This window comes from Haemaphysalis longicornis, unplaced genomic scaffold (genome assembly GCF_048455015.1).
Source record: "Haemaphysalis longicornis isolate Haplotype H1 unplaced genomic scaffold, Haemaphysalis longicornis Haplotype H1 scaffold_1, whole genome shotgun sequence".
In the NCBI taxonomy this organism is placed as follows: Eukaryota; Metazoa; Arthropoda; class Arachnida; order Ixodida; family Ixodidae; genus Haemaphysalis; species Haemaphysalis longicornis.
Genome location: NW_027526203.1, coordinates 207,456,278 through 207,478,840, shown reverse-complemented (window position 1 = coordinate 207,478,840; position 22,563 = coordinate 207,456,278). Strand labels below are relative to the sequence as shown.

Below are 22,563 nucleotides of genomic sequence, written 5' to 3'. Positions count from 1 at the left end.
GCGAAATTCATGTTTGGCGCTACTACGCAGTTACCCAACTACAAGCTCATTTGCCATGACGCCTCCGTTGCCCGCTACTGCTCCTCAAAACAAGCATTCCGCTCGCGCTTCCACTTAATCTACGCCTTGCTTCTGCGATAAGAGCTTCCGCTGAAAGTCAAACGATAACACCAAGTCGTCGGGTATCAGTTCAGATGAGGAGAACGCTTCCAATTGGCCTTGAACACCGCCAGCTGTTCACCAGCCAGTTTCGGTTTCACACGAGGGTATTTCCGGAGGTCTAGTGTCGCTTCTTAGTAGTACTGTCTATTCTGACGAAGTCTCCAACAGCCTTGTATTTGTTTCTTTCCAAAATTGTTAGGTGGCGCTGCCATGTAGTAGGCTCGTAGTGCTGAACTTGCTTCACAGCCCGACGGCGGCTTGGTGAAAGCTTGCTGGGCATGATTCTAGCGCGTCATACCTTATTCCTGCAAGCAGGGCTACCATAGTGAGTCAGAACATGATAATAAACCGCAAATTAAAGTTCTGACTGATAAGTGATCATCAGAACGTCAAGAAGCATCCACCAAAGAGTTTGGTTCTCAACTCCAAGCGGACTTTTTCACATCGCTTGCTTTCCTTCAATATTGTGCCGGTCATAATAATTGACAAGGTGTTTTTACATCACGTGGAGGCTACTTTGGGCCTTTAATAATGTGAAACCACCAGATTTCTTCTAGAGAACCATCCAAAATATCAAAATTTGAAATAGTGGTTGGGCTTCACCACATGGCGCGGGCACCACACGGGCTAACATTTTCTTTTATATCTGACAAATTGTACTGCGCAGCTCAATTTTTTTTCTAGGACGGGCTTTTGAAATGTCTACCTACAAAATGCATATTCTAAATTTTTTTCTACTCCTAGTTGTTTATTATCCACAACTTACTTTTTTCTTATTTTCTTCCATGCGTGGACAAAAATTTCGAATTCGATAATTTTTTTCGGAATCATTATTTAGGAAAACATTATTAAAACTGGTGTCGTTAGAAAGCGCGTGGAATGATCTGCATTTTATGTCACTGCAATGTATGCCTAACCAATATGTATAGCACAAAAAAATATTTTGTTAGACCTCTCAAAATTGGTCAATTTCCTGCGGTAACGAAAGAGTTAATTAAAGAATACACTGTAAATAGTTTTTGCGGTAGAAAACAAATGCATTCAGAACAAAGGAGAGTTCCACACGTTCTCACTTACGAGGAGGACGTCGAGTTGCGAGTGCGGGAAAATTTAATTGCAATGAGAAAATAAACATGCATTAACCGTTGGAGGAGCAAGAGAGGAGGGGAAGAGCCTGAGGGATGGAAAGGGAGAGGAGAGCTTGTGACGCTGCAGGGGATGTAGCAAGCTATTGTCTTTCGGCAACATTGCAACGCAGCAAGCCTATACGCGGCCGATTTTTTTCTGTGAATAATTTGCAACGGGGCATTTTGAGACTAGTGTTCGTTGAGATAATAATACCTCCTGGTCGACAAAGTAGGTAAGCAGGCGTTATTGCATGACCCTTAAATAAAAAAAACACTGAACGAACGATGTTTCTCGTTGAACGAAAGCAAAATGGACCTTTCTGTTCTTTAAAATTTCTCTCTGCGTGTCTTTTTCTCCGCAAACTTTTCTATGATAGCATCAAAATTGATCTTTTTTATGTATTCCCTCTCTATTGACAGTATCGCCAGGTTAGATAGCCTACTTTCAGTCGTAGTTGATCGCAGAGCAGTTTTTATTAACTTTAGTTTTGAGATGCTTCTTTCGCACGATGCCACAGACACACACACAGTTAAAAACAGTCGAAAGATGACGCTAATGTTGGGGAGGCTGTCGAAAAAATTACACTTAGCAACGTACTCCAGGAAGTTAAGTACAGTCCAACTTTTTGTAACATTCGGATGCATGTCAGTGGCCTTAAGGAGTGTGCGTAATCGCATAATCTCCAAGACGATGTCCTCTTCAGAAAACTCATCGTACACGGACAACAAGTTGGTTGCGAGACTAAGTAGCTTATCCTCTTCCTCAAAAATTAAAGCAGCTGGATGAATAATGCCAAAACATGACATCACTTTTTCCATGGCCTGAGAACGCGTGTCCAGCTCCACATGAAAGCGGTCTAAGCATTGGAGCATTGCCCTTCTTACTTCTTCTTGTGCACTTAAACCTGCGTCTTTTCCTGTTTCTCCTGGCATTAATTTATGGAACCGGACTCTCTTAACTATCTCAATGTTCAACAGGTCGCATTTTTCGGTTGCCCGTGCAACTGCCTTCTCCACAACCTCGGCGCGATCATCCTCAAGGAATATCTTGAGAGCCCTGAGCTTCCTTGTGCAGTTTTCTAGACTCATTCCTTCTGTCTGCAAATACTTCTGACTGTCATTAACTTCCTCTAGAACTTGCCTCCAGAAATAAAGAAAGCTCAAAAAAGCAAAATTGCACACAGCAGGCACAAGGTTCAAAGCCCCCCTTCTTGTTTCGGCGCTGTACTTAGTGTCACAGAGATCCTCTAAGGTAGCGATAACATCATCGAGTTTCTGTTCTACAGCATGCACAGCATCGTAGTGTGCACTCCACCCCGTCTGACTAAGCTTTTTTACGGCAACACGGGCGTTTTTAAGGAACTGCCATTGCTGAGGTGAGGCCGAAAAAAACGAGTAAACAGCTTCTAATGTGCCAAAAAATGTCAAACATGCGTTCACACTCTCAAAAGAATGCACACCACATAAATTCAAAGAGTGATTCGCGCATGGAACAAACAAAGCTTTCTTATTTACCCCTCTGATTCTAGCCTGAACACCGCCGTGAATGCCTGCCATAGTTGCTGCGTTGTCGTAACCTTGACTGCGACAAAGGTTAATGTCTAACCCTTGGAGTTGCTTCAAGATCTGCTGTGTCAGCTCTGCAGAAGTTTTTCCCTCAATTTCAAAAAATTCCAAGAAGGATTTCTTAACTGCTACCTCTCCATTTTCAATGTGTACGTACCTTACCACTTCACACATCTGATCAGTATGCGAGACGTCTGCGGTACTGTCAAACATTATACCGAAGTATTTAGCCTTTTTTATGTCCCTAATTATTTCCTTCTTTACGTGTTCTCCAAGTAGGTGGATGAATTCGTTCTGAGTGGACGGCGATAAATAAGACGTCACTCTCCCCTGAGAAGGAATAGAAGTTCTAATTCTGGTAAAGTGTTCTTTCAATGTCGGGTCGTAATTCGACAGGAACTCCACTAACTCCAAAAAGTTCCCTTTGTTGTCGGAGTCCATGCTTTTTCTGTGCCCACGGAAAGGGAGGTTCATTCTAGAAAGAAAGAGAACAATGTCTAAAAGACGATGTAGAATGTCTCTCCAACGTTTTTTCTCCACCTCCTTTTCCAGTTGCAGAGCAGCATCAATAGTTCAGTTTTTTTTCAAGCTGATTTCCATGGCCTTCCATTGCTCATAACAGGACATGTGCAACTCGGAGGATTCGTGCTCTGGTACCTTCGGGTTCAGCTTCCACCATGTGTTAAATCCAGTGATGAAAGCGGATGTCTTCGAGGACCTACAGCCTGCGAAAAGTTTGCAACAAAAGCAGTACACACAATTTCTTGATTTTGAGTATACTAGCCTTGTTCTGAGTACTTCACTGCCGTCTGCTAAGCATTTGTAAAACCAGGACTTCGTTAAATGTCTGCTCACGACTTTCCCTTCTCCTGCTGCTCTTTTGAGTGCGGGGAACGGATCATCTTTGTTCTGCATCGGCGCGCTCCCTGTCTTTACCAGGCTGACTCGCAGGTCATCTGGTATGGCTAAAGCAACAGCGGCTAAAGCAACAACAGTGAAGGGCTGATGCTGCTCCGTCTCCTGCACGCCCTGCAACCGGCTGTCTTGAGAGTCTTCACAATGCTGTATAGTTCCTTCAACCTCTGTACCCGCTGACGTGCTGGCTTCTATAAGTTCATCTGCAGTGGTGCACTCGCTGTACTGCATGCTCTCGTGCTCGGGCTCTTGTTGCTTCCCGTCTGAAGATGCTGGATCCTGAATACCCAAAGGCTCTTGCTCTCTTCGCTCCTCCAATGCGACTACGGACGTGCCGGCTGGCTGACATACAGGCTGCTGATCTCTCGGTCCCTCCCCAGTCACGGATGCACTCGCCCGCGCAGGTTGAAAGTGCTCCCTTTGTTCTGTTAGATGGCTTTCAGAGGTTATGACCTCTTCCTCTTCATGATGCTCCTTGGACGAAGGAAGTTGATTCGTGACATATCTCCGCATTGACATGCTCTGCAGCATCCTTTCTCTTTCTTTTTTGGCTCTGCCACTTCATTTTGTTCCTGAGAAAGGCAAGACTGGGAATTAATTTTTTAGTTTTAATACCCATGCTGCGTGAGGCTCAGACAATCTCTTTATACAAACGTATGGTCAATATATTCAGAACAACTACTGCCGGGAATTGAAAAGTGGAAGATGGTAGCGTTTCGTTGGTTTCTTCAGTAAAGTTAGTAGAGTCGATCAGGGATTGAGTTATGAGAGCGATAGATGTGATTTGCAAAGGTTAGTTGTTACCTGGAACTGAAAAATGCGCTAATCAGTATATATTTAAATGCCCCGCATTTCTCATAATGAGATATCAGGCTAAGTATTGTCCTAACCTCACATGGTTTTCATGAAATAAGAGCGGTGCTGTACCTTTTCAATGCATTTCATGTCGCAGTGGCGTTTGTCGTTGTAATCGCACATTTTTGCCGTGTTAACACAATATTATTGCCCGCATATAGAAGGATTCCCTTTGAAGGTGAGTCTTTCTTAGTCTACTTAGGCGTGAAAATTTCTCTGTCTGTCTGTCTGTCTGTCATAAATATAGCAGAATGCTTCATACTTGCCAGTACTGTTCAGCAAAAAGAAACCATTGGCATTGCCATAAGACGAAACTTATATTAGCAGTGTAGCAAAAACGCCTTAAAAATTATTTTGACAACAAAATACAAAAACAGCTTGCGCTCCAGCCTCAACCTCGTGGCGGCCCTCTCCTAGCCAAGCAGTAAGAAAAGGTGCCAAGTGATGGCGTGCAAGCAGTGCCAAGGCAGAATCGAATTGATTTTAGCAAACCTCTATCACATTTATTATGGGACGAGCGAGACGGGAGGCGAAGAGCGTGTAGGGTGGGTGGGAGAAAAAGGAGAGACGTTACGTTACAGGGGATGCAGAAGGCTGTAGTCTTTCGACGACATTTGCAGGGAAGCGAGCAGATACGAGGCCACTTTTTTAAAGTGTTGCATCATAACGAGATTTCGAAACCCGATAAGGCCCTTGATCCCAATAGGAAGTTCCGGTGGAGTCTACCAACAAATTTTCGAGTGACAATTGGTACAGTCAGAAAAAAGTTAAGGAAAAAAAACAGCGTGAACTGAGGTACAAAACTACCTCACAAAACCCCCTTAAACGATCTTTTTTGAGCCAGCTGAACGTGAAACTTTAGTCTTTCCCTGGATTCACCATTCCAGCGAACAGAACAGAACATGAACAGAACCATTCCAAGTTAATGAAACTCTCAGCGTAGGTCATATATGTCCCCAGCAAATAGCACAATGGAAAGCTCAGTCACATTTGAGGTAGAACATAAGTACTTTTCAAGTAGTACCCCCATTCTTATAGTTAAGAATACGTTGGGTCGGTTCTTAAGGTAGCAAGTGAAAAGAACAACACGTTCAGAATGGCGCAGAAAGGCTGCACCTTGCGCGAGATAAAGCACAAAAAATAGGCGGCGTATCTGCTGAGTTTGCTGCAACTGTCGTCGAAAGTTTTCTGTGCCTAAAGTTTTCTGTCGCCCCTGCCACGTAACTACAGTAAAACCTCGTTACAAGAGACACTGTTACAAGAGACACTTCGTTATAAGAGACATATGAATGAAAGCGGTTTGGTTGGTTTGCCTATGTTCGCCATGTTAGCAACATTGCATACAAGAGACCTCGGTTACAAGAGACACGTTTTGTGGTTCCCTTGAGTGTCTCTTGTAACGAGATTTTACTGTACCTCTTCTCTTTCCCGCTCACCTCTCATGCTGTTGACCTCCCGTCTCGCTCGTCCTGGGACCTCTTGTTACTGTTGGACCTAATATGCCACTACGAGTCTAGGGCCGAGCGCGAGCGCCTTTTGTCTTAAGTTTTCGGTCAAAACATTATCACTAGTCACGTATTTTGAATGAAAAAAAAAAGTATTTTGAATGCAAATACCACTCGTATATTCAAGCTTGGCTTCTAAAATGCCTAAATTTTTCGTTTAGCTGGACAATGTTGCAAGTGTGAGGTGTGTCTCCAGACTTGGTGGTTTGCAAAAGTTTTTCGGGTACCAACTTCTCGTTCAAAAATTTTTTTCAACTTTTGGTCGGGTGGCTGAATCGAGACAGACAGCCAGACAAATTTTCACGCCTAAGTAGACCAAGAAGCACTATCGTCTTTACAAGAACAGATCGCCCACTCGTGCTGTTCCAAGCAGAACAAGAAACAAGGGATAAAGAAAAAGATGTAAAAGATGTACGCTGTCCCAACTGATAGTGCGCGAGCAGTGAGAAGGCGGGGAAACCTGCCAGAGAAGCGAGAGGAGCGAGAGGAGAAGGGAAGAGCGTGAGGGATGGGAGTAGAGAGCGGAGGAGCGGCTGGGGCGGCAGAAGACTGCCCTACATTTCTACACGAATCAAGCATATTCGTGGCAGATATTTTCTTTCTTAGAAATTAAAATGCTTGATCAAAAGCAGCTGTGCTTAATAGCGCCCTCCCGCTCTCGGAAAAGCTTTGTACGATAAGACTTGTTTGTCCTATGCTGTGGATGGAAAGTTGTATGAAAGGCGATTTGCCGCTTTCCTTAGGGTGTCCCTTATTGAGGGCCGCAATATGCACAGCCACCTTCCACCTCCCCGACACGCCCCTGGCCACTCCTGCGGAAGCAGAAGCCCGAAATACCCTACACATTACCGGGTAGCAGCCTATTTGCAACCAAAAGCTCGTAACAATTTTTGCGGATTCTATAGATGACTACACCCAAAGAACATCAACTGAAGGAAGAAGATCAAGATGATCAAGAGAATCCTGAAAATGGCAGTGTCCCTCGAACTCTAGTAGATTACTGCGTAGGTGATGTGAATTTTCGGACATTCATCCTTAAATTTAGGGTAGGCCCACTTCTTGTACTGTTGTCTTGTTAACATTTTCTTGGCTGAGACGATGGTTACACGCCATTTTGTTTTAAAATGGCGAGGCTGAGTCATGGTTATAAAGTCGCCATATATATAGAGATCCGATGGGCTATTATTTTAATAAAGAGTGCTGGCAGGATAGTCTGGAATTTGTGCTGTTCGTGTGTGTGCTAGAAACCACACGTAAAGCATGATGTTAGTTTCAGCCGTTCCTGTTATCGACGGTCTACATGGTCTTGGTGACCTTGTCTTCTGAAATTTGTCTGACAAAAAGCATGATGTATATAAAAAACATTGTCTGTATATAAAAACTAAGTAAAAAGCAAGCACACATATTTTGTAAAATATATCAAACATTTTTTTAAACGGGTTGTTATTACGTAGCCCCACAAGCATCTGACGTAAATGACATATTTATATAGTAAACTGAATCAAACAAAAACTACGACATAACGCGCACCCATTCTAGGGACTAGCGGAAACAGCCGAGTGCTGTGCAATTGCAAATGCGGTACGCAAAAGAAAACAAACAAGAAAGCCAACGCAGAAAAGAAACACTATCAAAAAGCTATAAAGCTAAAACAATTAACTGCCCTGCATATATGCTACATGTCCTTCAAAAAGATAAAAGTAAGTTTTTTGAGTCTACATGGCATACTACATAATTTCCACCTTAAACACGATTTGCAATGTCCATAATGAGAGGAAAAAGAGGCACTAATAAAGCGCCAAACAGTAGCAAGCAGCCTGATATGTCGTTTCTGGGGCGCGAAAAAATAGCAGCCAAGCAAGAAGTAAAGAGGAGTTTCTTGCGGCAGCGCGTAGTTAAATGTGCCCAACAAGAGCGGAGGTGAAAATTGAGGGATGGTACCGGGCACCGAAATAGTGCCACGTCGCACAGTCAAGACCGAGCAAAGGGAAGCTTGAAAGAGCACCAGAGGTTATGGGTGTCAGAACACCACTCAAGAAGTTTAAATTTGCTGGTTCCTCTCCAGGCTAAATGATGCCGACGTAACACGGGCTTGTAAAAGACTAGTCAGAAACGACAGGGCAGTTTAAGGGGAATGCACGGAAAACAACTACCCCCTTCGATAAGGTAAATTGTCGTATGCATAGGAACCGACCCGACACCAAACAAATTTCGCGTAAATGACCGGAAACAGAGCCTGATCAAAGAGAGCTAGACGGGAAAGATCATTTATCACGACGATTAAACACCACTGGTTCGAATTGGCTTTTTTAATGTAAAGGCTATATCCAAAGATCCTGCGCGTAGAGTGATGGTGAAAGTAAGTGGAAATAAGTGGCTTGGAGATTCAGTAAAGAGGCCTACACGGTACACCAGCATGTTTAAGAGCAGTAAATTTTGATTGAAACACGGTATATAAATGGCTGCACTAAGAATATTGCCGCGAGTTTTTTCCAAAGGCAGCATCCGCGGTCACTGAGCATTCAAAGAGCATCCGCTGTCCCAGGAGTTTGGCGTTTGAAATGGCCACTTTCGAAGTAATTTTCAATTGTAATCTGGACTACTCCGGGGGAAGTAGTGTCTGGATGTACAAAACCCCCAGATGTTTGCAACAATGTCATCGTTTCCTTCCACGTGCTATAGCTAAATATTCTATCACACATTTTTAACTAAGTCGATATATTAGAAAGTCTTACAGCAATTAACCCGATATAAAATGTGAAATACAAGCTTACCTGTGCAGACTGCTGGGACTGCGTTGTCAAGGTCGTGCCCGCAGCACCACGGAGAAGAAGCTGGTCGGAGTCTTAAACTAACTACATGACGTTAGTCAACAGCCGTGAGCCATGCGGCTCAAGGTAGGAAGATGGCGAGAAGACCTCACGGTGTGGAATTTTATAACCAGCGATCTCGTCGAGGAATCGCATTTTCCCAGAAACATTCGAAGAGCGTTCTGCGGCCCTCTTCGCCTTGCACAGAAACTCCCCACTCAGTTATTGGATGAACGCCGACACTTTCCAGGATGCGCAATACTCAGAGGACCGCAAGGAGTGTGAAAGGAAAGGAGAAAAAATAAATGTGCTGTACCAGGTATTTATTTCAATTCGCTGTGCTCCTCGCTTCACTGCGCTTGCTTAAGGCGGCTCCTAGAAACTTAGAAAGGTCAACATTTTTATAGGAACATTCATAAAGCGCTTAGCCCCACCACCCCCGGGCCAACCTCACTTATCGGACGATCCCGTGAATACATTTGAGTGACAGAAAGGGGGACAAAACAGGGGTGCCTTACCAAATGTTAGCAAAATTGTATATCGCTAATCCAACATGGCTCAATGGCTTTACGTTTGCACAGACTGTAAGAACCAAACACGTATGGCCACACCCATCATTGTGCAGTGAAAAGCCGACGTTTGGTGCGGACTGGAGCACCACCCCCTCCATAATAGCCCCACCGCGCTGCCCATTGAAACTCAAAGATGAAACAGGGGAGAAAGGGGGCTGTTGAGCGAGGGCTCGCTGCGGTGGCATCTCTCTGGCCAAGGTGATTGAAGGTATATAGGCGTAACAGCTACATTTCCAGGGCCTCTTCAGAAGAAGTTCATCATAGTGCTGAATGCCGTGCCAACCAGGCTAGACCGATGCTTTGCGAGCGTCGCGCCTCAATTAGTTACAGGCGTCCGCAGGTCTGGGAACTCTGCCTGTCAGCATCTCGCGACGGGTGCGCTTTACCTTGAAATAGTTGCAGGAGGTGACCGGGAAACGGGGGTAGGAAGTGCGAGCTCACACACGCACGCACCCGTGACTAACATCCAGCAGTACCCAAGTCCTTGCTCATCCGTCCTTTTTAGCTGAAAGAAATGTGGATTAGCAGAAGAAAGGGAGGACAGCTGAATAGAAACGTTGTGCCTTGTAATGAATTGCAAGCAGAAATCTTGCAATGCTGTAAGCATTAGAAGGTAAACTACACATGGTTCATGGCCGGCACCTGCGTCTGCGTCGCAATCTCCAGACGCACAAAGAACAAAATCTCCCCCTCTTCTTCATTATTAACAAATATAATTGTCTCGGTGCTCGGTTCCTGACCTGTCTCTTTGTATCATACCTTACCAACTGGGATGGAACGTCTCTGCCGTTTATGAGGGGCGCATCGAGTTTTTTTCCGTCCCTAGCCAAAAGCAGCAAGGAGTGGCATAAATAGCGGAATATGATCGTGAACAGGTAATGTTTTATATTTGCTTATTTACTCGTTTAATAATTTCTGCCTCTTACAGTTATGTGTAATAACGTCCCTAAAAAGAAAGGATCGTTTACTGATGTACTCTTGCAAGATGCCTCCAATTGAAACATAGATCACACTTCGAGTTGCTTTATGGGGTTGCTTTGCACGATGACCGGTCCGGGGCCACAAGTTCAGGACCATTTATTTCGGGTTTTGCGATGAGTTACAGAAAGCAGCTGTAGCTCGTGTTCTGTCGGAACTATCCAAAAGCAAATTATGACATTGTACTGCTGAACTGACTACATGACCTTGGGTCCTGGGAACGTTTATCTCCATAGGTATTATGATAACTGTCAGTCGAAGTTGCAATACAAGTAACATGCAGCTGCTGCTCTTAGGCCACTCACCGCGGAATGTGTATAGTCCCATGTTTGTTTGATATAATAAAACTGCAGTCCTTCCTAATTTAATTAACGTAATTAAATTCAGGTGGCGTGGTCTACATGTCGCGCATGAACATCTGATCTATGTCTGCGTCGCTATTGAATTTTCCGCAGTAGCTTAATTTGCACAATGGACCTCTTTCCAGTAGCGTAGCCCTGTAGCGGCGGCCCACCGAACCACACTTTGGTGATCTTGGAAGAACACTCCCCCTTTTCTTTCTGCCTGCCCGGCGCAGTTGAGGAAAGCGTCCCAGGCGCCACGCATTATTTCGGTGGCAGAAAAATTTCTCAATTGCCGCCGTAGCGCCTACCTGTCGGCCGTTTTTGAGTGCTTTAAAGGAGCCATGAAGACAAAATACAAGTTGGGTTTATTAGAAAGACCACTTAGTCCCGATAACAATGATACCAATATCATTGCCATCTTCGAACAAATAACGGAGATATGAAAGAAAACGTGTGAAGCAGTTGCGACCCCCTAGGCAATTTCCCGCAACTTTTCTATGACGTCACGGAACCTTGTTTGTGCAATTGGCGGCCGCCTAACTGACCTGTCGCGACGACACAAGACTGGACGTCTGTAAAGGGGCCTCTAGTTCCATTTCACCGCATCACTTGAATGCTAACGTGCAGTTAACGCACTGAAAATTATGATTTATTGTTGGCCCGTGTGACGTCATTCTTGCTCATAACACGTCACTGTGGTGCAAAATTTGAAAGTTTTTAAATACTTCTTGCTTTTTTTTCATTAAAAAGCATCTTTTGTGGCTCTAATGGAGCTGAGTGAGATACTGAATCCTAGTTCTTTCAAATTAAACGAAGTTGTATTTTCTCTTCATGGCTCCTTTAAGAGAAGTGGGGTGGTAACCAGTAAACTGACTTTAAAGGTCTGCCAGCCCAGCCATCGCCACTGGGGAGTTAGAGTGGCATTAATACGACCCCACGCAAGCTGGTTCGTTATGCGAGCAGCGGGCAAGTGCGGTGTGGGTGGAACTTTCTAAAAAATCTCAAGCCACAGCCGCCGTTCGAACTTTCCGGCCAGACTATACCGGGCATCCCGGAGCAGGCTTCTGTTAGGAAACACTATGCACGTGCTTTGCTCTCGACAGCGACACAGCGATAAAAACAGCACACGGTAAACTACGCGAACAAATACGAAAATGAACAATGTTAAATTGAAAACAATAAAGCAAAAAAGTATGAAAATTGATAAAAAAAGACAAAGGTAACAGCACAGATAAATGAGCAGCACGTAGCTGGCTCGGCGCTCGCAAGTGGGTTATCCAATATGCCTTCGTTTTGTTTGCATTTTGAACCCCAATAATTTCGGATCGGCCGTTGGAAGTGAGAGTAGCGCGTGCGCAGAGAGCTAGAGGAGAAAGGTCCCCTGAAATGGCTGGAATTTGTCGTTTCAATGAAAATTACTTCACTTCACCAAAGAGCCGTTTATTATACCGGCTGTGTCGCTCTAATTGAAACTTACCTTCTGCGGCTTTCAAATCAGTGATCACCGCAAATGTTTCTAAGCCATGGCAGCTAAGTCAGCATGAAAGTCTCAGTTGAAACAAGCTCAGTTGAAACAAGCAGTATTTGAAACTAGGGAACCAAAACAAGGTAACCAGCCCACTTGAAATGATATGCTTCCGTTTTTACATTTTTTTAATTATATCAGAACATTTACTGAGTTCGATAAGTAGCTTTAGTAAGGCATAGGCCTGGTCCAAAGACACAAAACCGTGTCAGGTATAATGCGTAAACATAGGAATCAAGCATTGTATATATCAAGGCCAAACCCGCGTAGACGACCTCCTAGCTCCCATTGAAAAGAAGTGCAGCATTGGTCGGAGCGTGATGAGAGCCTGTTACACACAAGTGTACCACCTGCAGAATGGCTTTGGAGGGGAAAAAAGGCACGGGTGGAGCGGAAATACGGTGAGCGATGATACCAGAAGATCTGGCGGAAAAGATTATTATAAGAGCGCTCTATGGGAGGTGAGGTCGTCCTGCACATGGTTAATTTATCTACTTCAAGTACCCTCAGGGCCCAGACGGCATAACAAAAAGGAGTTAAAAGGGAAAAGGAAATCTTTGAAAAAATGTAGCCTAAACTAGTGTTATGAAATGTTGATATGAAGAAATGAATACACGCAATAACCGAATGAAATATGGTAGTATCACTTAGGTGACAAAAAAAAGATGAAAGCGTATCACTTAGGTGACAAAAAAAAAGATGAAAGCAGTCAGTGCCAGTCACAACATTACAGATTAAGTAAAAAGATTTTAGACGCTCCAACCAAAGTAGCTGGTTCATTTTTAGCGTTTTATTAGAAGTTGACCGCAGAAACTATTCCACTCAAAGTCGGAAGGCGTTCTGGGTATAAAAGAATTAAAACACGACTTTGTGCAACAATGACTGACACCTACCTTGTTTGTATGATCTAATATTTAGGACATACGTGGCTGGTGATATCAACGCCTGTTTCAGATGTTCGTTCTTGGGATATCATAAAAAAAGTGAAAACCATGACAGTTCTATACGCTTTCCTAGAGTTGTAATGATAGACCCGCCGCGGTGGCTTAGTGGCTAAGGCGTTGCGCTGCTGAGCACGAGGTCGCGGGTTCGATTCCCGGCCGTGGCGGCCGCTTTTCTGATGGAGGCGAAAAGCAAAAACGCCCGTGTGTACGAGATTTCGGCGCACGTTAAAGATCCCCAGGTGGTCAAAATTAATCCGGAGCCCTTCACTACGGCGCGCCTCATCGCCTGTGCTGCGTCGGCGCGTTAAACCCCACAATCAATCAAGTTGTAATGATAGGAACGATTCCATGAACGTTGCAATTTCTGTGTGGTCATAAATGGGATTAATAAAACGAGCTCCGTGATTTTGTAGTGCTTTCAGAGCGTTGTTGAGCAATGTAGTATGCGGGCAGCGGGTCCCAAAACGGCGCGGCCTATTCAAATTTACTGTGTAGAAGTATTATACCGACAACTAATTTGACAGGAGCAGGGGTCATAAACAAAATTCCTACAATGCACCCTACACTCACTTATATTTGAAGATGATGTGCGTAATAGCTCGATCATTCTATGTTAAATTTCTGTTTAGAAAAACGACAACGTATTTTTATGGAGCAACTGTGCGTAGGCGCATGTCTCTAATGGCGTAGGTAACGTGATCAGAGGTGGCAAAGTGAGGGGCGCGTAAGTCTTCATTAACACGCATGAAGTGGCATTTTACCACTTTTAACTCCTGTTTGCGATACTATTAACATTACGATTGCACTTCTGTGATGTGGTTAAAGTGTTCACCTCTTGATAGACAACACAACATTTGGCAAATGGCCTAACTTATCATTTATGAGAAGTTGTTAAGAAAGTCATAATGCATGTGGAAAATAGCAATGGGCGTAGGACTGATTTCCTGGATTTCGCGATGTAAGGTGGTCTTGTGTCCGTATTGATGGGCGTAAGGAATGCGCAAGGATTCTAGGATGGTTCTCCCGGTGATGGTAGCTGCTAAACGATTGTATTGGGCCGTACGTTGGGCTTCAATGAGCTCGTCCAAGGTGTTATGAATGCCCATCTCTAGCAGCCAGTCTGTGGCGGCGCTGATAGGGACGTCGACTGCTGCCTTGGTGGCTTTTCGAATAATTCGATTAATTTTTTCTATTTCTGCTTTGCTGAGCTTGAGATATGGGGCGACGTACGTAATTCTACTGATTATAAAGGTCTGTACAAGGCGGAGGAGGTTGGGCTCCTTGAGGCCATGCTGTTTGTTTGCGATCCTTGTTATTAATCTGCTAATCTGGGCAGCTGCATTGTGCAGTGCTTGAATGGTTGCTGTGTTGGTGCCTTTCTCGTGCCTTTCTCGTGGATCCACAGACCCAGAATGCGTATGCAGTCAGTTTTGGGGATGGCGTTCCCTTGGAGGAATACTTGAATGTCTGGAGCAGATGATGGTCGCCTGCCTGGCCTTGTGGGGTTGTACAGAAGGATCTCTGATTTCTGCGGGGAAGAGGCCAAACCTCTATCGTGTACGTATGTATGTACAACATCAGCGGCTGCTTGCAGGCGTTCCTGTATCTCCGCATCACTACCACCTACTGTCCACACCGTAATGTCATCGGCGTACAAGCTATGGCGAATGCTGGGGATCTGGTCGAGCAAAGGAGGCAGCCCAAGCATGGCCACATTGAAAAGGAAGGGGGAAAGCACGGAGCCTTGTGGTGTCCCCCGGCTGCCCAGGCTTATAGAGTCCGATTTGAGACCCTGGATGTTGAGTTGAGTGGTTCGTTGCGAAAGGAAGTCCGCAATGTAGGTATATGTCTTGACACCAACGTTGAGGTCGTTGAGATTATTAAGTATGGCCGCATGGCTCACGCAATCAAAAGCCTTCGTAAGATCCAACCCCATGATTACCCGCGCGTCGAGGGGGGATGCTTCAGGGTTGTCAATTATCTCATGTTGCAGCTGCAGCATCACATCCTGAGTAGATAAGCCGGGCCTAAATCCTACCATGGTGTGAGGAAATAACTGTCATTCTTCCATGTGCTGGTGCAGTCGACTGAGAACTACATGCTCCAGTAGCTTACCAAGGCATGATGTTAGTGAGATGGGCCTGAGATTTTCCAATTTCAGCTCCTTGCCCGTCTTCGTGGATGAGGGTGACCAAGGCATGTTTCCATACAGAAGGGAGCTTACCTCTATCCCACACCCTATTCATGTAGTCGGTGAGCGTGGCTATGGATGAGTCATCGAGGTTTGCGATGACCTTATTAGTGATGCCATCGGGCCCGGGCGCGGATCGTGGGTTTAGTTTGGTGATGGCCGCATACACCTCAGCTCTACTTATGGGACTGTCCAGCGCTGAGTTTGGTTCCCCCGTGTAGGGTCGTGGCGGTTCTTCTGAACTTTGGGGTATGTACAGGTGCTGTAGTTTTTCCAGCAGTGTTTGCGAATCATATTTTTCGGAATGCAGCAAGGTTAGCATATTGTGGCGTTGAACGATGCGCTTTCCTTCGGGATTTAGCAGGCTTCGGATCGTGTGCCACGTGCGTGGTGTGCTTATTTGTCTCTCCATGAGATCACACACGGCATTCCAGTGCTGATTGCTTAAATAGGCGGTATGCTTTTCTATATCCTTGTTTAGACGAGCCAACCTTCGCCGCAGGGGGCGGTTGTGTCTGTTTCTGTGAAGGCGGTTCTGTATGCTTTCCTTCGCCTCCCACATATGAAGCAGCCGCGAGTCTACTTGCTCGAGATTTGCTTCTTCAGGAACGATTTTAGTGGCCAAGTCGATGTGCTCATGTACGATTTTCACCCACTCCTCGACACCTTGGATATTAGGGCAGTCTTGCGTTTGTCGGATTTTCCGGAAGAGGTCCCAGTCAATTACTGTGTGCTTGCACCCCACTGATTTCGTCGGCCCGGCTACGAGGAGTGTTTCCAAGATATAATGATCGCTGCTAAGGTCGATAAGTGTGTTTCTCCATTGTGCGCTGTTCATGTTCTTTACAATACTCGGATCCGGCGTGGTATTGCGCTGGACGCTGTTGCCCTGTCTCGTTGGGTGCGCCGGATCCGTTAAGACGCTGAGATTCAGCTGTTGCAGGGTATCAAATACCTGCTGACCCTTTTTTGTGGGTCGGGGGTATTCCCAAGCTGGGTGGGGCGCATTAAAATCCCCGACGATAACCAAAGAATGACCATGGGACACCTGGTGAGCCATCTGGAGTAAGTACCCGACATTACGGTATAGTCTTGGGGCGCTGTATACATTGAGGACGTACAACTTTTGCTTCTTCTTGGCGGTAGCGGGCAGGATTTTAAGAAAAACATATTCCGGCCCCTGACATTGAAGCGATATTTGCTTTGCTGGAATATTTCGATGCACGAGGGTAGTGACCCCTCTTGGCGAGGGTGCACCGGCATCTGTAGGAACGTAGTGGTAACCCGTGTATCCCGAGAGTTGAGCTGGGGCCTCTGTCTCCTGTAACGCTATGATATCTGGTGCACTCTGGTGGTTTTGCCGTATGTGGTTGATATGCTGTTGTAGAAGCCCTCGTTTGGACCTGTATCCTCTACAGTTCCACTGCCAGGTGCAGTAAGAGTGGTTATCATTGTGTTTGCCTGGTTCTTGCGCCATGGTGATCAGAGGCTGTTTGAACGGCAGACAATTGTACGGTTTCGGCATAGGGGGGTGCACCATGTCCCCTTGGGAAAAGAGAGGGGCGAATAGGGCCGACTTGCGGGGGTGGTGTTGGCGACGATGTACACGCCAAAGGGAGTTGAGCTACCTTAAATTCGAGAGCGGTGACCTTGAGGTCAGTAGTCTCCCTGAAATTCGCCAATGCAGTGGCTAGAGAATTCACTGCGCATTGAAGCTCCTCAAATCCCTGCTTGAAGCGCTGCTCCAGTTGTTCCATCTGATGGCTTTCTTGCGATGGGCAATCAGCCGCCTCCTCAGCCCGTCTTTTGCTACGAGGAGGGTTTTCCTCAAAAGAGTGTGAGGCTGGTGTTCCGGCTGATGATGTTGCTGGGGTACAGCTACGTTTGATCTGCGCGAGCTCGGCTTTGAGGTGCCTATTCTCGGCTAGAACCTGGTCCAGTATAGCCCTAATGCTCTGCAACTCTTCCTGTTCGTTATCTTGTTTTGCACGGATGTGGATGCCTTGTGTTTGTGCCCCTGCTCTAGCAGTTTGGGAGGCCTTTGCTGACCAGCTCACCTGTGTGGTGCAGTCTGGTGTTCTGGTGCTGCAGGGCTGTCGTAGTGGGGCTGTCTCGGCTGAATCAGGGTTCCAGTTCTTGGACTTGGAGCAGGAGTGTCGTTGAGGCTTGCTCGACTTCTCATTGTTATTCTTCGGAGACGACGAACCCACCGGAGGTAGCTGTGGGAATGAAACCGAACGGTCCCTCCGCCGTCTGGAAGAGTCTCGTTTCTGGCTGCGGGATCGTTGGCGGCGCCATTGTCACTGCTTGAGGACGAAGGGGGTGCAATAGCGCTGTTTGCACTGCTTGTCTCCGGTAGGGTGGTCCTTTCCGCACAGGGCGCATTTTACCACGCATTCGTGCTCTTCTTCCATGGGGTTAGCGATGCCACGCACGCTGCAAAATGCGTGTTCTGGCCTTCCGATGCCCCAACTTACCGCAGGCAGAGCACACCTCATGCTTTTTCTTATATATGTAGCAGCGGTACTCCGCTCCGCGGTAATATACAAAGTAAGGCACCTTGCTCCCAGAGAAGGCTATAATGGCCGAGTTTGTCTGTCCCATCCTTCTGGCGTGGAGGGCTGTGGGGTTTCGGGAATACACAACACTTCTTGCTATGTCTTCAGGTGAGTCGTAAGGGGGAATGTTGTGGATGACCCCCCTTACAGAATATTCAGGAGGAGTCACGTAGGCTTGGGTAGCGTAAGTTGTTTTGCCGATCTTGATTTGTTCAATGCGAGTGTATCTCACCGCTCTTTTGAGAAGCACTGTACTGATAACCACAATGTTTTGAGTCTGGTTCGCCCGGAAAATGTCCGTTGAGGCCAGTTCTTGCTCTAGGCCGGCAGCCCGTAGGATGCTGTCTCTCAAGGTAGCTTCGCTGATGTGCGCAACATTGAGACCGTCCCGCGGCCGAATCACGACTTTGATGTCGTCCTTGGGTAGGCGTGGGAATCGCGGGCATTGAACGGGGCGATTTTGGTGCTGTGCCTTTGCCTCGCGGCTTGGTTGCGTAGTGGAGTGTGCGCTTCTGTGATCGGCGGACGGCGCGTCCGATGCATCCATAGGATGACGTGGTGAGGTGCGGCCATGCTTGCGCCCGTAACATTGGAGCCAGCCCGTGTTGTCTTCATATTCTTCTTGTGAGATGTATTCACCGGTGACCGTTGTTACCAGCCTTAGAGCTGTGCCGATGACTTGCTGCGACGTGGAAGCATCGCCTGGCGCGCTGGCCACCACTGCCGATGTGGCTTCCGCATGTTTTTTTTTTTTTCATGAAAACTCGTTTTTTTTTTTCTCTGAAGGATCCAGGCTTGTGGATTACCTGAATATTTACCCTTACAGAAAAGCCGTTTGTTCGGGTTTTTAGAGCGGTAATTATCGCATTAAACCAATGCGAACTACGGTTCATTAAAATGATCTTTTCGGGAATATACAAGAACTGCTTTAAACATGTACCAGTTTTCGTCAACCAAACGATTTTCAAAAATTTTCATACATTTATTTATGAATTGGATTGCCAGTGGCAGCAAAAGTGGCTTTTCCATAGTCGCAAATTGTTTTTGGTTGTTGGACGAATGATGGGACGGAACATTTAGCGGGACAAAGGCAATACAAACAATACAGAGATCGCTAATGTCAGGCATGCGATGTGGCTAATACTTGAAACAATGTCTGGGACACTTAGTATTAGGTCGAACACACAGATGAAGATGTCCTGTTTAGCTGGGTAGTCGCTTGTGTTAAGTAAAAGGCGCATAAAGATCGGAAAGTAGAGGATTCCGATAGCGTTGTCACAGTCGTAGAGGATTTCCAGGTAATGTGGGGGAAATTAAAATTGACAAAAACAAACATGGCACGATTAGGAAATTTTGTAATAAAATACATATAGTGCGTCGAGCAGGTCATTAGAAAATCCCGCGTTAGCGGATGGTGTAAAATAGCAGCAAAAAATATTCTTCTGATAGCCTGCAGTTATGTGAAAGGAAACAAGATCGAGCTTTGTAAAAAGATTCATTTAGAGACATGCGAAGATTTTGGCAACATCATTTATAACGCCACCTGAATGTTTCTTCTCTCCTTTTAGGTTAGGGCAATGCATACAATTATTTTAACTCTTTTGACGTAATAAGATGTTCTTTGACAACGTGAAAACTGAAGCGTGGCTGTTTTGTTTTGCCTTTGGTGGTAATGGTTGGTCTTTGTTGGAGTGGAAGCCTGCTACTGTGGCATTCATGTGAAAGGCACGGGGGACGTTGGGTGGGGGAGGGATTGCAGGACCAGGATATTTTGTGCACGGGTTCCCCGAAAGCCAAACATTTCTTGGGGCGTACCTTACTGCCATTTAGGTTCGCTGTGGCGGCTGCTAAAAGGACCGGTACTGGAAAAAGGTCCATTGCAATTGAGAAACGAAATTTTCCACTTCCCCTGAACCGGAGGTCGAAATAAGGTTTACGTCTTCCTCTCTCTCCTCGAGAACGCTTTCCTGAGAGAACGGGAAAAGGGGTGTCTCCACGTGCAGGCGAAGCACCAACGCTACAGTCCACAAGTTTTCCCGTATACATCTTTGACAGGTCTCACGGAGGGCAGAGGACAGCAACCCAGAAATTATTGGAAATGTGTGTGTCTCCCTTTCTTAGATTCGAGAGGAGAAGCACTCCTTCGTCGTGCCTTCATGCGCAATGGAATGCAGACACGCCCAGCAGCAGATGCACTGCGTTACCGTGAAGCGCTGGGCTTCAAGTCAATTCTTGTGACAATGAAAGCCCTGCTGGGGTGGCTGCTTTTCAAATGAAAGGTAAACGCCAGTGAGTCGAGATTTCGGCGCAGAAAAGCGCTGCCGGGGACACGCATCTTTACTGTCACCCCCCCCCCCCCCCCCCCCCCCCCCCCCCCCCTCCCTCCCCTCTCCACAGAAGGAACAAGGTTGCTCCCCACACCCTCCGGCGGCATCGCGGTAACTCTTCACGCCACGCACATTATCGGATAATCTTTGAATGCCATAATTCTCCTTGCCTTCCCCATTATACTGAAAATGGAGGAGAATTTGAATAGGCAGCTGCAGTTTAGTGGCAGTCGTCTTCCAGTTTTCGACGTCCACTAAAGACACTGAAGAGGCACGAGTGGCACCCCCCCCCCCCCCCTACCGAGGCGGCTGGTACCCGGGACCCAGGGCCCCCCCGGCCCCCTCCTAGCGACGCTACTGGAACAATGTGCAAGCGTAGTCCGTCGCCATCGCCATTCGTGTCGGACTGCTCTCTCGCACTATCAGGCCTTTATTTGATTTCGCTTTTCTCTAGTTTTTCGTCTTTTACTCGTCTATCGTGCGTCCGGGCGTACATTTCTGTACGTCTCTGTTCCGAGATGAGTGGCGGCAGTCAACGCCAGTTCGCGGCGTTTAAGCTGGCGGCGATTGAGTCACCGAGCAGAATGGGAATATGGCGGCGCAACGCCAGTTAGGCGTTTCGGAGAAAAGTGTGCGGTACTGGCGGAGCCAGAAAGCTAAGCTGTGCGCGTGCAACCCCCGAAACTGATCGTTCCATGGACATCAAGCGGTGCACCCCGAGTTGGAGAACAAAGTGGCGGACTTCGTCCGGGAACTTCGCCCGGGAACTTCGCTCACGATCGCCGGCAGTCTGCTTCGCCCACACTCGAAGCAGACTGCCGGCGGCGGCCATCTTGGGCTAGCCTTGTTGATGCTCTCTTTGTGGGTATTTTGCGCTATCTTACACTGGCGTCGCATGAGGAGAACGAGTGTTACCGCTGATTTCGCGAAGATCGTTTACGAGCCGCTGATTGGCAGGACACGCGCACTCGAGGCAAGCCCCCCATTCCACGTCTCTGATTGACCGGCGCAACTTTTCTTTCCTCCATGGCCGGCACGGTTGAGCCGCCATTTTTTTTTTTTTCCGCTTTGTTTTTACAGGCGCGCGTTCGCCGCCACAGTATTTTTAATTCAGGTGCGTTTTCTCTGCCGTTAGTGACTGCGATTCTGTCACAACGTCTTTTTGTCTCGTGCCACAATGCTTGGACACCCTTACCTCAACGAATTACGGGCTGCAAGTGTACGAAAAAATGACTGAACACGCCATAAATGGCGGTGCCGGGATTGCCTGTTACATAGGAATCTGGTCCGAGAAACTGTTGTGTTTTATGTTGACCCCGACGCTGTTTTCGTCGGGGCCAGAGCAGACACCACCGCAGCCGTCAGCGTCACAACAAGAAGTACTTTATTTGGGAATGCCCCCCTGTGTCTGTCGTCACTGGCAGCGCCACCAGACAGCTGGCTGAAACCAGGTGACACCACAACACCTCCTTCCTTCAAGAACTTGTGTAGCTTTACAAGTTCAGACGGGCTGGTGGAACTACACGGCGACCACTACGCGTTCTCATAACACCATCGTCTCGATGGTCACTGCCGACATTTGTTGCTACGTTCGGTGCAGCGTTCGGTATCTCCACCGTTGGATTTGCAGGAGAGGCACCCTGCGTTGTGTCCATAGGAATTCCAGAGTCTGTTTGATTCAGCTGTGAGAACCCCGACAGGTGTCGCCGATTACGCTGCAGGACTGCACCTTGATCAGTCTCTACAATATAACAGCGAGGTCGTTGGCCCTCACTTAACACTGTAGCTCGAACTCCTTCAGGTCGAACCCACACTCGTTCTCCCGCCTCCAGCAGAGGCAGTGGTCTAGCTTGATGGTGCTGGTTGAAGTTTCACTCACTTTTCATCTTGTAAGATGCATCACTTGTGGCCACTGTGTCTCTAGCAGGCCAGGACGGTTGCAGCAACTGTTTCATCTTCGGTAAGCGAGTTCTGAGTTGCCTCCCCATTAGGAGTTGAGCTGGGCTGAAGCCGTTCACGCCCGAGGTATCTCTGTAGCTGAGTAAAGCTAGATGTGGGTCACTCGATTTGACAAGCAGTTCCTTCACTGTGTGGACCATCCTTTCAGCCTCTCCGTTTGACTGAGGAAAGTGCGGGCTGCTGGTCACAACGGTGAACCCATAGGAGTCGGCAAACCTCTTGAGC

The 22,563-nt window shown here is 46.8% G+C and overlaps 1 protein-coding gene across 1 annotated transcript in view; it reads left to right on the top strand.

Moving 5' to 3' along the window:
• The window catches only part of LOC144156877 (presequence protease, mitochondrial-like), a 229,479-nt gene that overhangs the window by 96,897 nt on the left and 110,019 nt on the right, over positions 1 to 22,563 (top strand). Inside the window, exon 16 of the mRNA XM_077688398.1 lies at positions 8,913 to 8,967. Within this exon, the coding sequence (XP_077544524.1) occupies positions 8,913 to 8,967 (55 nt within the window). The remainder of the gene's footprint in view (positions 1 to 8,912; positions 8,968 to 22,563) is intronic.